Source organism: Rhinatrema bivittatum, chromosome 1 (assembly GCF_901001135.1).
Source record: "Rhinatrema bivittatum chromosome 1, aRhiBiv1.1, whole genome shotgun sequence".
Taxonomy (NCBI): domain Eukaryota; kingdom Metazoa; phylum Chordata; class Amphibia; order Gymnophiona; family Rhinatrematidae; genus Rhinatrema; species Rhinatrema bivittatum.
The window spans coordinates 516553824-516568848 of record NC_042615.1 but is presented as its reverse complement, the minus strand read 5'-3'; the positions used below and the strand labels follow the sequence as shown (position 1 = coordinate 516568848).

Genomic DNA, 15025 nt, shown 5'->3' with positions numbered 1-15025 from the left:
TCCTTCCAGCCCCCCCACCTTCCCCTCCCTTCCCCTATCTAACCCGCCCTCAGCCCTAACAAAAACCCCCTCCTGACCTTTATCTTGAAAGTTATGCCTGCCTCTGGGCACCCCGCCCACTGCCCTGCCCCATTCGCGCATCCCAAGGCTAGCGTGCGCCGCCGAGCCTATGCAAAATAGGCTTGGCGCATGCAGGGGCAGATTTTCTCGGGTTACGCACGTAGCCTTTGAAAATCTGCCCCTTAATGTGGACAAGTGGAAAGTGATACACATAGGAAAGAGCGATCCACATTATAGCTATGCAATGCAAGGTTTCACATTGGGAGGCACCACCCAAGAAAAGGATCTAGTCACCATCATCTTTAATATTTTGAAATCTTTGGCTCAGTGTGCAGCAGCAGCCATGAAAGGATATACAATGCTAGGAATTATTAGGAAAGGAACGGATAATCAAACAGAGAATATACTAATACCTCTGTATCACTCCATGGTGCATCACACTTTGAGTATTGTGTGCAGTTCTGGTTACCGCATTTCAGAAAAGATATAGCAGAATTAGAAAAGGTACAGAGAAAAGTAAACAAAAAGAGAAAGGGAATGGAAAGATTCCCCTATGAGAAAATGCTAAAGAGAATAGGGCTATTTAGCTTGGAGAAGAGATGAATGAGGAAAGATATGATATAGGTCTATAAAATAAAGAGTGGAATGGGTAAACGAAAATCAGTTGTTTACTCTTTCAAAATGTATAAAGCACCAAGCTAGGTAGAGAGAACATGGTACAAATCTACTCTTCTTTCACCTTTCGTCCCTCCAAATCACACAAAATCTTCACTGATGGTAACTATGCTATTTGTACTTATGACTGTGCATGTAAAATTGCCCCCCAGAACCCACCCCACCCCCACAAACCTCACCCTGAGTTACTAGTGCCCCCTCCTATAGTGGTATAAAAAGTTCAAAAAACAGTAGGCCTCCAGAGGCTCTCTCTCTCTCCTCCCCTCCACTCACCTGTACTGTCCTCTCCCTCTCCCTCCCGAAACAGGGTTTGCGATAAATTCTGTTTCGGCCATAATGCACATCTATAGCAGGCATAACACCAAGAAAAAAGATGTAGTTATTTCTGGCGTTAAATCCTGCGATAGTGTGCTTTATGTTATCTCACGCAACATTAATCAGCCCTCATTTCCATTTACTCCTCCCAAACTCCCCCCACTTGAAAAACATTTGCATATGCATTTTGTGATGCGTGTTTATAACATGCGTTAGGGCCCTAACTCTTGTGGTAACGCCTTAACGCATTTTGATAAATGACCCCCTTAGGGCCCTAAATCTAGACAAATGAATAGCAGGTCTAAATTTAGGAGTATTTTCTGCTGAAAACTTAAGGCTCCTAAGTCTGCAACAAACTTAGGCTCCTAAGTTTGTTGGAAAATAGGGACTGAGCTTAGGTACTGAATTCAGGGGCTCAGCTATGGGTATTTTTTAATACTGGCATCCTAGTTTAAAGGGATATTTACCACTTATTTATTTATTTTATTTATTTTGCATTTTTTATATACCGTCGCTCAGAGTCAATCGAAATGGTTAACAACATATAAAATTGAAAACATCATAATAAGTAAAATAACATACAGCAAAAAAACTTAAAACTATCCCTCTCTACATAAAATTCTATTAATCCTAAAAACACAAATTCCTAAAAACAGAGATTCCTAAAGACATAGCTTTTATCATGTCCTACATCACTCCAGATTCTCCTTCAGTGAGCAAAACATTTCTAAAATCCCCTATAAACTTAAAAACTTAGCTCTAATCATATCCTTCCCCTTCCAAAACATGTCTAAAATTTAAACCTACTTCAATTAAAAGTGAGACTTTTATGTTATCTCATTAGCCACTATAAACTTTCAGTATACTTTACAACTTTACATAAAACAAAATTGGTCTCAATAATTACTTCGATATAGTAATTATTGATGTATTGGCTGTGTTTCCTAGTAACTGCTATGTCACATAGTGTATGATGTACTTTAAGATACATATCAATTGCATTTTTCAATAAAATGTAACATCTTTCTTTTTTTCTTTGCTTTTAGAACAACGTGAGAGATATTACTGATGCCCTTATTTATTTGTGTGATGAGAGAAAACTGGAAGACAAAAGTCAGGCTTTAACAGATGCAGAGATTATTGCTACTGTACATGACATTTTTGGAGCAGGTATGTATAGCTAATTAGTTTATTATCAGAGTTTAATTCTGGTGCATGCTGAACAATAATGATCTAAAATGTTGCTGATTTTTGCACCTAATCAGTTATAGTATTTAAGGCAGTTGAATGGATACATTTCAAGGGACTGTGACTTCCTGACGATAGTATGCCCTAATATTAGAAGCAAGAACGTAAGGATTCATATCAATTAACAAAAAGAGAAAAATTTTAATTAACCATGATTCCATTGTTTTGGCTACCAGAAATATGGTATATTATATTGTATTATTCTTACATGTCACCTTTCTTAAACCAACATTCAACTCAAGGCAGTGTACTATATTTTCACCATACTACAATAATTATATCTATTATCTAAGCATTCATTAATTAAACACATTTTTTGAAACACAATCATAGTCAATAACATAATTCCAAAAATAATAAACATCTTAAAATCCCTAGTCTAAGAAATAGGCTAGGTGAGTTCAAAATAGAAAAAATATAAATATGAAATAATCGATCAAACACACATGTTGCACAACCTCTCTCAGCTACAAAATAGTCCGTTTTACACTGCTTACTCAATAAGTGGGTCAGCATTTATGGCCTAATTGCCCCTAACTGCTCCCTAAAGAGCGTTTTAAGAGGTGACCCCCCCCCTTTTTGGGACACCCTTTCAGAGATGTCTCGCCCCTGATGCAATCCTATTTTTCATGTCAGCCTATGATGACATCAGCGGGAGGGTGGAGTCACAGTATTCTCGTGTCAGCCCAGGCAGCAGGTCATATCCTTCTGCAGGGTGTTATGCCCGTTGGTTGCAGTTGGCTGCAACCGTGTTCACTTACTTCCTGCACCACTTTCCTGCCCTCCCCGGGCCTGCTTGCGGTGCAGCCAAGCTTCCACAGCCATGTTCCACAGGACTCCTTGTGGCAGCCTGTGCGCCGCCGCCACCCACATCGTTTTCAGGTCCTCCTAGGCATGCGCACTTGCCACCAGGCCCTCCTTTGAAGCCTCCTTGGTGGGAACCTCAGGGGCTTCCCTGGTTTATGATGTCATCGGACCTGTGTATTTAAACTCCACCTTTGCCCTTAACTAGCCAACTTGGCAACAAGTTTCGTACTTCTCTGTTATTGATCTGATGCCTGATGGGAGGAGCAATCAGATAGTAGTTAGCAATCTGTTCGGGATCTGTAGTGATATATGAGAGTTGAGGGTGGATCCTTGGACCAGTGGCAGATGACCACGCCCCCGGGGAATGATCCTGAGCGGGACCACCAGTCAGGCTCAGAGTTAGGAGACAAACACACACTAGTTCTTTTATTAGACAGTATACTGAACCACCAGAGGTGGCAGTAGTGAGCTGGTAAGCCCAGCTGGGCTGTAGTCCCTCAGATACTGGAACAGCGATCCCTGGAGGCTGAGCTGAAGATATAGTGAGTAGGCAGGGTATGCAGATGGTAACACTCACACAATGTCCTAATGAAGCCCAGGAGCTGGAAAGTATAGGCCCTCGAGGAGCGAGTACCTGGTTCCATGGAAAGCTCAGAGAGTATGATGGTAACTCACTGATGTAGCTGATAAAGTTGGTAGTGAAGACTTCCAGGCAGAGGAGTATACGAAGCAAGTCTGGGATCAGGGCCCTCGAGGAGTGAGTACCGGTTCCAGACTGTCACTTGAAAAAACAAGGGGAGAGTGAGGCCCCCGAGGAGTGGGTACCTCTGGTAAGTCCGAGGAGGCAGAGTAGCTTAGGTAGCAAAATCCTTGCTAACTCGATGTGTTAGCAAATTCCAAGACTTTAAATATCCATCGCGGGTGACGTCATCTTCGGGGGACGTCCCCGAGTTTCGCGCCAATGCCGGTACTTCAATCGGGGCCGTGCCATGTGCGCGCCCCTAGGCCTCCAGGAAACATGGCGGTTGCAGCATCGAGCCAGTTCGGGAACGCCCAAGGACATGTGGCAGGAGAACGCCGTGGCAGCCAGTCTTCCCGCGGATGGAGAGGGAGGCGCCAGAGAGGTAAGGAGTGTGGAGAGAGGGTGTTGGGCACCTTCGGAAACAACAGTCTCTACAACTCCTGCTCACATGTTCCTGTGGCTATGTTATTGGCCTCGTGGACTTGGACTCTGTCTGCTACCTGCTCCTCAGAGGCCAGTGTGCGCACCTTTGAGGACTTGCTCTCCTGGCCTTCCTCACTCTTCGGGCTGGCTCTGCGCCTTCTGAGTCCTATCCTGCAAGGCCTCCCACTTCTCGGGACTGTCCCTGGAATACTACAATCCGTGAATCGACTTCAGGGCTTCCCCGCTGCTCGGGGCTGTGCCTGTGCAAGACTGTCTGCACCTCCCCACTCCTCGGGGCCGTACCTACGTATTACTGAAGAGACTGCCAGAGTTTCCCCGCTCCTCGGTGCAGCGTTCCATGCTTCACTGTGACTGTCAACGCCTCCCCACTTCTTGGGGTCGCATGTACGTGCCATACTGAGACTGCCGGCACTCCTCTGCTCCTCAGGACTGTGCGTACATCACCAATAGAGGCCTAACTCAGGCTCTCTTTCACTGCAGGTTGGCCTACGTCATTCATCAACATCCTCTACGCTGCGCAGCTCCGCCCCTCGGGGTTGCCTCTCCAGAGTTCCCGCTGCATGGCCTGTCTTGTGCCTCCTGCTCTGCGGCCTGTCTGGCACCTACCCCATCGGGTTCTCTGGCCAGGTATAGTCTCCAACCTGTCTCCCTATTGGGGCACTCTCCTGGCTCCTCGGGACCTCTTCACAGCTTCGCCCAGAGCTCCCTGCTGTGCCTGACCTCACCTCCCCACAGGTGGCAACAGCTCACACCTCGGGCCAAGGGCCCACATACCCACAAATCATAACACAGGGGAAGGCAGGGTGAAAGATAGACTGAACTTCTCATCATGTTAAACATGCAATAAACAAATTCTACTTTATATATGTTGTTTGCATTCATCCTGCTGTTGATTTTACTGCTTGGAATCATGGAAATAAAGGTCTACAAACCAGTTGTAGATGACATCTTTTTGCTGGACTAACAATACAATTGTGGCTAGTTTTGTTATGAACTAGCCCTGCCCGCGGGTCCCCCCGCGAGCAGGCCACTTACCCTCGCAGTTGTTTTCGCCGACGTGGCAGGACGCCGCCGTCGGCCTGCCCATGCGGCCAGGAGGCCGCCCTGCTTCATCTTCGGCTCCGCGGCCGGAGCCACGGCCTTCCACGGGGCTGGGACTGCCCCCAATGTTGATTCTATCTTCGCGGCATTCAGGCCTCAGACCCGGGCTCGAGTAGCGGCAGGAGCTGCTCCCGGGGCCTCCTGCAGCGGCTGGAGCCGCTGCCGACGTTGGAGCCTGCGCTCAGGCTCAGCCCTGCCTCTCTGACGCTGCTACGCTACTACATCGGTGCAGGCCGCTGTCCGCGGTCCTGCACAGCTCCTGCATTCCCTCTAGGCGCTCGGCCACGTCTTTCTACTGTATTTAAAGGGCCAGACACAGGAAGTGTCTGGGCCCCACCTAGATGACTGTTTTCTGCCTCAGCCCTATAAAGGGCTGCTCCGTTCATTGTTCCTGGCCTTGCATCGTGATGTCTTTCATCTGGAGGCTCCTGCCTGCCAGAGTTGTAAGGTCCTCTGTTTTCTTGGAGCTCCTCATTTGCCTTCTTCGTCTTTGTCTTGCCTGAGGTCCCCGTCCATGTCCAGATGTCTAGTCATGGTTTCCTCGTCCGTACGTTCCTACCTTCCTGGATGTCCTGTCCCGGGTCTTCGTCAGATGTTCCTGAGCCTTCATGTCCTGTCTGGCTGTGTTCCCGGAGGATGTCGTGCCCGGGGACTGGTGCAGCCTGCAGGAGGGATTGTCCCTGCGCTCTGGAGCCGTCATGCCTGCCAGCCTTGTGGAGTTCCGGGTGACTTATGGCTCCGTCATCAAAGCTCTGCTTGGGTTGGACTTGTTCCTGTGCTGTCCCGTTCCTGTTGTGGTCCGTGACCAGCCTCTTGGGGCTGTGTAGGGCACGTAATGGGACAGGGTGGTCCGCGACTCAGTCCCGCGGGTGGCCTGAGTAGGGCGCCCTGAGAGGCAGTCCATGCCCTGTGTTTGCCTTGTGGATGTCAAGTATCTCGCCTTAATGCCGTCTGCATCAACCCAGTCTCGTCTTGGATGCCGTTGCATCACCTGTAGTCATGTCTTCATGTCAAGGCTCGTCTGCCCTCAACCTCAGGCCAGGCCTGCTGCTCCTTGCTGCTTGCAGCAGGTCCGAAAGGGCCCGGAATGGTCGGAGGACCATTCACCTTCCAACATCCTCGGATGTTTGGCCATGGGAGCTTGCCGGCCTGGCCGAGGGCACGACTGTTCAGCCTAGCGGGGCCACCGTCAACCCTTGGCTTGGTCCTGAAGGTCTGGGACGGGCTGAGGCCCATGGGGACACTAAACCACCCAAACACAACAGTTTTTGAGAGCTATGTTTCCTTCTTCAGGTAAGTAACTCTTGAAAGCTATTCACAAATGTGTTATGTTAGTCAAGTGTGAAGATATCACCTACTACTTTGTTGACCATTATTTTTTTGGAGGTCAATATTCAGAAATAGCCAATTAAATAAGATAAGACTTATCTGGCTAATTTAGTTGGGATATTCAGTGGTGCAATCATGCTATTGAATATACCCTGATTTAAAATAAGCCAGATTAGATAATCGGCTAACTTTAGACCTGCTCAATAACAGGTCTAAAGTTAGCTGGATAATTTTGAATATCACAACTTATCTGGCTAAATTAGCCAGATAAGTAGCTTTCCCAATCAGTTATGCCCCTGAAATGCTTCCTTTTTAGTCATTATCCAGCTAAAATCTAGCCAGATAAAAAAAAAGAAGCATTTTGGTGGAATAACTGACTGGGAAAGCTACATATCTGGCTAATTTAGTCTTATCTTACTTAATTGGCTATATCTGAATATTGAACTCCATAAAAAATAATGGTCAACAAAGTTACAGGTGATACCTTCACATATCCGGCTAAAATCTAACCAGATAAAAAGGAAGCATTTCAGGGGCATAACTAATTCCTCCTTCATTCCCTCCCTTGTTCATGCCTGTTATATTGCCCTTTGCAATCTCACAATCTGTTTTACCCCCATTATGTTACCACATAGCCAGTTTTCTCATGTAGTTATGTTACTGCACTTTCTCACAGAATTATTATATGACTGTTTCCCTTCTCCTGAATTTCCTAACTCCTGTTTTAACCCTGAACGAGTTCCATGTAACTCCTTTTTTTCCAGTTAACGATATTCTACGTAAACCGGCACGATGTGCAAATGAATGTCAGTATATAAAAACGTTATATAACTAACTGGGAAAGCTACTTATCTGGCTAATTTAGAGAATACTGTGACTCCACCCTCCTGCTGATGTCATCACAGGCTGATATGAAAAGCAGGACCGCAGCAGGGGCGAGGCATCTCTGAAAGGGTGTCCCAAATGGGGGGGGTTCACCTCTTAAAATGCTCTTTAGGGAGCAGTTAGGGGGAATTAGGCCATAAATGCTGACCCACTTATTGAGTAAGCAGTGTAGAACAGACTGGAGTGTTTTGTAGCCGAGAGAGCTTGTGAAAAAGGTGTGTTTGATTCAATTATTTCATGTTTATATTTTTTCTATTTTGAACTCACCTAGCCTATTTATTAGGCTTTTACATATCTACCTTTTTGTATCTAAATAGACTGGCACGCAACCCACAATATTTTATTGCTTAGATTGGAAATGCTAGAACTATAGCACAATTAAGTATTTTTTATATTATGCAATTGGTTTCGTGAATCTGTGTTCTTTTCTGCTCTCACAATTTCTTATGTGTATGCCTGTTTATGTCCAATTCTGAACACCTGTCATCTTTAGCATTATATTAATAATCAATTTGCTTCCCTGAAAGTACTCAGAATGAAGAACGGACTTTAAATATGGTACAAGTACAAGAAATATATCCACTCAGATGTGATTTTACCAACATTATGAAAAACTAAGGCCAAAACTTGAGTTATTTTTTAGAGGGCTGTTCCTTTCTATGCACGTAAAACACATTTTGAAAATAGATTCTATGACTGCCGAAGGGCTTTTCAACCACTTATTTTCATCTGCTTTCCACAGCAAAGGCATCACTGTATTGTTTGCAGTTCACCAAATATCAAACAGCTCTCTTTGTTGACATATTTTATATTATTTTTATGTTTCTCTGTTGACAAGCAGGCATACGTAAATGAAATATTATTTATAGGTGCTAACACAGTCCCAGCAATCAGAGATCAGTAAAAGCTTTACTGAGCATGTGAGAGGAACTTCCTCATGTGCGCACTGCCTCATGAACCCCTCAGTATTACTGTTTCCCAGCTACACCATTGAGCTATCCCAGTCTCTCTCTCTCTTTTCTTTTTTTTTTTTTTTTTTGCAGTTCTCTGTTTTGGCCTTGACTATCATTTTATTGTTTCCTTGCTGTTTAAAATGTTTTAGCTGCTGCCTCTGCAGCCCTCAAAAAGAACTTTTTAAATTCTGAAGAAAAAATGAAAAGAATAAAGATATTGTGGCTTAAGCCCAAGGCAGTGGTTTTAAGGCTTGCACTTGTGGGCTCCACCTGTCCATGACAAATACACACACCATCTGCTATCAATGGTGGGGCCAGATCACAACTCTGCTGATTGCTACAGATATGGTTGTATGTTCCCTAGAGTGCAGCAGTACTATGCCTGGAAGATGGAGTCCCTAAGGAAAATGCCAGCTGGTAGAAGCCCTAAACTTCGGTGCCAGACTGAGCAATGGAGCTGCTCCTTTTCAAGGAGCAAGACATTGTCAGGTTCCTTGCACAAGAAGTCAAGACAGAAAGCTTCACCCTTAGGTCCCTGCAAGAACTGGAAGGCTCCTTCCCTGTGGTGTCAGCCTCTGTATCTGTTCCAAGTCAGGGGTTGAGCATGATGTAGATCTCTGTGACATCAGAGAAGCACCAAGGAAGGTGCTTAAGTGGTAAGAAGGTCCTCCTTTGAGGCGACCACTCTCAGAGCTTAATTAAAAGTTGGTGCCATCGGTGCAGGGTTCTTGGAGAGCAAACCTCTCCTTGACACTAAAGTGAGACTGTAAGGGTGCTTTGAAGGGTTCTTTGTGGAGAAAGACCAATTGTTGGTGGTGCAGAAGCAGAAAGATAATAGCAACATAATGAGATTTAATTGATCAGTCCTATGAAAATAGCCAAGGCTGTGGGAATACTAAAATATGTGAAAGATTAGCCAGAATGCTAAAGTATGTCAAAGTAAGCATTAAGTTTTTGCTTCTGCCTTCTTGGCTCAATGTACAAGAAATCATATGACTTACAAGATTGCAATATTATTAGCATATATGAGATAAGGTAATAATACTAACCAGTTGAAAAATATTATGCTTACAAAGAAGCTAACTAATTGGTGTGCAGGTTTGGAGGAGGTGACATATATAATCTAATGTACAACTTCAGATCATAGAGATCTGCACATGCTTTATTCTTCTGTGCAGTTCTGTATGGCTCCATAAGATATTTTACTACAGGGAGGATGACTCAGAATCAATGTTAAGAAATATTTCTTCACAACAGAATAATGTGCGGTAATAAGTTAAACTGGACAATAGCACTATAAACAAAGCATAAATAGTTTAATGAGTGCACACAACAATAGTGCACAAAGTTTAAATCAAAAGAGACATAAACATGTAGTCATACAAAGCCCCGACACGGCCGTGTTTCGCGTCAGGCTGCGTCAGGGGGATGAGTTCCAAAAATTCTTAAGGGGGCTAGAAATGAAGCTCTGGTTGCGGCAGAATCGCAGGTGTGAGGTACTGAAACTTCAAAACACGGACTACCGAGCTGACTCGTTAATTTGCAAATATGTGGAAAAAGATTTTAGCCGACCGGGGACATCGCAAAGAACTCTGAGACACTTCAAAGAAGTGGACCCGAAGGTCTCAATCACATGTAATTGCGGGATAAAGAAGCGGGTAGTATATGCGGGTAGTATATACGACCCACAAACCTTTCAATATGTCGGGCTTAAGCGCAGTAAGTCTCTTGATCGCTTGCTATCAACCTGCTTCTTTATCCCGCAATTACATGTGATTGAGACCTTGGTGTACAACTCTGTCTTTGTGGCATGACTTTGTCTAGTATCCAACAGTTCATTGGAGACAACTTAATTTGAAGCACAACAGCTTGTATTTAACTGAGAAGCCCAACTGATTCTTTAAAGCAGAGCATACTCCATGCGTTCAAGTTTCAGAACAGGGAAATCTCACACATTGGATAATTCTGTAACATTCCCAACATCTTAATAAGAACCTGCACTTATCTGACAACTTGTTTCAGGTTTTCACTTTTTCAAAACAAGTGTGTGCCAACATAGACTGCAAAAAGAAAGGACGAAGTTAGCCTAGCAAAGGCTTTTTCTGCATCTAAGGAAATCACTGCACCTTTCTTAGCAGACACCCATTCCATGTGGAGAATATTACTCAATCGTCTCATGTTAGATATTGAAACCCTACCTTTAACAAAGCCCATTTGATCCCTGTGAATAGGAAAGGGAGAACTGCTTCTAACTGGAGCTGAAATACCTTAGGAAATATTTTTAAGTCTGAATTTAATAGTGAGATGAACCTGTAGGAACCACATTCTGTTTCAGCCTTCCCTTTCTTATATATCAATGAGATGTAAGCATTCCCCAAATCCCCTAACAAACCCATGCCATTGCCCAGCCAGTCATACAACCACAGCAAATACAGGGCCAATAAGTGAAAATATTTTTTATACAGGTCAATCTGGTATCCATCAGGACCTGGGTATTTTATTATAAATGTGCAGGATGAGGGAGCAGGTGGGAGTGAAGTTGCTGAGCTATGAGCACTTCCTACTTTTTTCTGATGTCATAGTGGATTGTGATCTGGGACCAAGTGAAAACTGGATATCGTGATTCAGTATTACAGTGCATGCAGTGATGGATTATTCAAAGGTGAGGGTCCTAGAGTTCAGTAAAACTCACTGTGCTAAAATGGGGAAAATCTAGCAAACTTTGATGAGCAATGGGAACAACCATAAGCAGATATTGTAAAGGCAACTGTCCTTTTTGGTAGAAAAATAAATAAAGTAAGAAGAAAAGGAAGTTGCTATGCTTATCTGAAGAAGTAGCTAAAAACATAAGGAAAAAAAGGTTAGCATTCATAAACTACAAGAGTCTGCAGAAAGAGGAAATACAGGCAAAGTAGTCAGTAAGCAAGGATACAAATGGAAGAAAAAATAACAAATACAGTAAAAAGGGGGTGGGGAAGACATTTTAAAGATATGTTAGGGATAGGTCAAAATGGAAAAATGGCATTTTGAGACTCAAGGAGAAGAAGAGGAATATGTAGAGGCTGATAAGGAAAAAACAAAATTGCTTAACACATGTTTCTGTTCTATAATCATTATGGAAGGACCACAGAAGCATACAGCAACACAAAATGGTTACAAATAATATTGGAAGTGAGATAAACCTCAAATAATTTTCAGAAAACTGAGTTCAAGATTAACTAGCTAAATTTAAAGTAGATAAAGCAATGGGGACAAATGGGATATATCTGAGGATTTTAAGGGAACTTTGAGAAGTTCTGATAGCGCTCCACTGGTTGACCTTTTCAATTCTTCTTTAGAGTCGGGAGTAGTTTTGGAGGACTGGAGACAGGTGAATCTGATTCCTCTTTAAAAAATAAGTAAAAAGGAAGCTTTGGTTTTACCAGAGGTAGGTCTTATCAGTTTAATTTGATATGTTTCTTTGTCTGGGTGTCCAGGGAGTTGGATCAGAAGAGCGTTAGAAGTAGCGTACTTGGATTTCAGTTAGGCTTTTGACACAGTTCCGCGTAGATGACTTATAAATAAACTCAGCATCCTTGGTATGGGCCTTAAAGTGACTGACTAGGTTATAAAGTTGTTGAGTGAAAGGTAACAAAATATAGTAGTAAATAGAGCTCACGCTGATGAAAGGGATGCCCTTTCTACTTACTCTCCCCTCCTTCCACCCACTGTGAATATACTCCCCCCTTCCCCTCCCCTATTACTTTCCCCTGCTAATTATTCTGATTGCATTGATGAACGCCCTTGTAAAAACTAACATGTACATATGTATATAATTCTCGTATTATCTACCCCTGTCCTTGTTTACCCCCTCCCTGTTAAAAAATGTAATTATTGTAAAGCTTGTTGCTCAGTTATGTTACATTGTGAACCGAGGTGATGTTTGCAAACGTGCCTCGGTATATAAAAAACCCGTAAATAAATAAATAAATAAATAAATAAATAAATAAATATTAGGGATATGCCACAGGGATCAGTGGCTTTGACCAGTTCTTTTGAACTTTTTCGTAAGCATATTGCTGAAGGATTTTCAGGAAAGGTTTACTATTTTATAGATGATACCAAAATCTCCAACAGGGTAGACAGTCAGGAAGGTGTAGAAAAATGAGGCGGGATCTAGCAAAGTTTGGGGAATGGTATAAAAAAATCTGGCAGCTAAAATTTAATGTTAAGCAATGCAGAGTCATTCATTTGGGCTGCCAAAATCCAAGGGAGCAGAACAAGGTAGGAGGTGAAATTCTTCTATACACAGATCAAGAAGATTAGGTGGTTATCATATCTAATTATCTCAAAATGAGCAAACAGGTGGATAATGCGATAGTAAAAGCCAGAAAGATGATTGGGTGCATAAGGAAAGGAATGTCAGCATAAAAAAGAAGGTGATATTGTCCTTATGTCTATCTCTAGTATGATCTCTTTTGGAATACTATGTGCTATTCTAGAGACTACACCTTTGAAAGAATATACACAGGATGGAGTTGGTCCTGCGGGTGGCTATGAAAATGGTCAGTGATTTTCATTGCAAAGTTTATGGAAACAGACTTAAAGATCTAAGCATGTATATCCCAGAGCAAAGGTTCCCAAATGTGTCTTAGGGGACCCCCCCCCCCCCAAGCCAGTCAGGTTTTCAGAATATCCACATCGAATATGCATGAGATAAATGTATGTGCTATAGAGGCAGTGAATGCAAATTTATCTCATGCATATTCATTGTGGTTATCAGGACTGGCTGGGGGTCCACCAGGATAGATTTGGGAGCCCCTGCCCAAGGGGAATGTCAAAATAGGGGAGATATGATAGAAACAATTACAGTAAATATTTCAGATGTATCACTACACAGGAGATGGGTCTTTTTCAATGGAAAAGATACTCTGAACAAGACATCATGGGATGGGGTTAAAGGGAGAAGACTGAGGAGTAATCTAAGGAAGTATTTCTTACAGAAAGAGTGGTGGATGCATAAGAACATAAGAAAATTCCATACTGGGTCAGACCAAGGGTCCATCAAGCCCAGCATCCTGTTTCCAACAGTGGCCAATCCAGGCCATAAGAACCTGGCAAGTACCCAAAAACTAAGTCTATTCCATGTAACCATTGCTAATGGCAGTGGCTATTCTCTATGGGGTAGATTTTAAAAAGAAGCGCGATCGCGTACCCTTGTTTGCGTAGCAGGCGCAAACAAAAGTACGCTGGATTTTATATGATACGTGCGTAGCCGCACGTATCTTCTAAAATCCTGGATCAGCACGCGCAAGGCTGCCGATGTTGGGCAGCCGGCGCGCGCCGAGCCGTGCAGCCTGCCTCCGTTCCCTCCGAGGCCGCTCTGAAATCGGAGCGGCCTCGGAGGGAACTTTCTTTCGCCCACCCCTCACCTTCCCCTCCCTTCCCCTACCTAACCCACCCCCCCGGCCCTATCTAAACCCCCCCTACCTTTATCCATGGATTTACGCCTCCTGGAGGAACATGGAACAGCCTCCCATTGGAGGTGGTGGAGACATGGGCAGTATTTGAATTCAAGAAAACATTGGACAAGCACAGAATATCTTTGAGAGAGTAGTAGGGATTATTAAAGTTGAGCAGTTGTGTGGATGGGCAGATTAGATAAGCCAGTGTGTGTGTGTTTGTGTGTGGGAAGGAGAATTCCTGCACATGCTCACCCTAACCTTTGCTGAGCTCTGAGAGCTGGGTCCATGTTTGCATTATCAGATAATGGCTAATTCATCCTGCTGGCTACAGACAACCCTGTTTACAGGTAAGCAAACTTGCTTTAACAGTGCTGACGGATTCATTAGTATTAATATGCATCTTTGCTTTTCATAGGATTTGACACCGTATCATCTGCATTGCAGTGGGCCTTGTTATACTTATTATATTATCCAGAATGCCAAAGAAGAATTCATGAAGAAATTGGTAATGGTTGCGTAAGAAATTAAGAAATGGAACCCAACATCCTGTCTCCAATAATGGCAAATTCAGGTTCCAAGTACTTGGCAGGAATCCAAAGAATAGACCAAATCCTCTTTACTCATAACCAGGGATAAGCAGTGACTTTTCCAAGTCTATATGGCTAAATAATTGTTTATGGATTTTTCCTCCTGGAACTTGCTAAATCCTTTTTAAACTGAACTATATTAACTACTTTCACCACATCCTCTGGCAACAAATTCCATAGTTTAATTGTACACTGGGTTTAAAAATACTTTCTCCGAGTTCAAGCAAGTTGGCAGTCCTCACACATGGGTGATATCTTTAGTTGGAACATAGCACAGAAATATGATATCAGAGTTTCCAGAAAATTTGAGTATGCCGTACTGGGCATTGCAGCATGCTATACTGCAATGTGACCATCATGTGGAGGTCCCTTCATTCTCATCTTTTCTATGGAGCCCACAGGTCATGGATTTTCTCTCTCCTGAATCTTTTAGAT

The 15025-nt window shown here is 43.5% G+C and overlaps 1 protein-coding gene across 3 annotated transcripts in view; it reads left to right on the top strand.

The window, feature by feature from the left end:
* Positions 1 to 15025, top strand: part of LOC115096961 (cytochrome P450 1A1-like) — a 53284-nt gene that overhangs the window by 19650 nt on the left and 18609 nt on the right. For 2 of the 3 annotated variants that reach the window (XM_029612324.1, XM_029612308.1), the window contains exons 3-4: positions 2097 to 2220; positions 14419 to 14508. In XM_029612324.1, the coding sequence (XP_029468184.1) occupies positions 2097 to 2220; positions 14419 to 14508 (214 nt within the window). The remainder of the gene's footprint in view (positions 1 to 2096; positions 2221 to 14418; positions 14509 to 15025) is intronic. The other variant, XM_029612317.1, reaches the window with a different exon arrangement.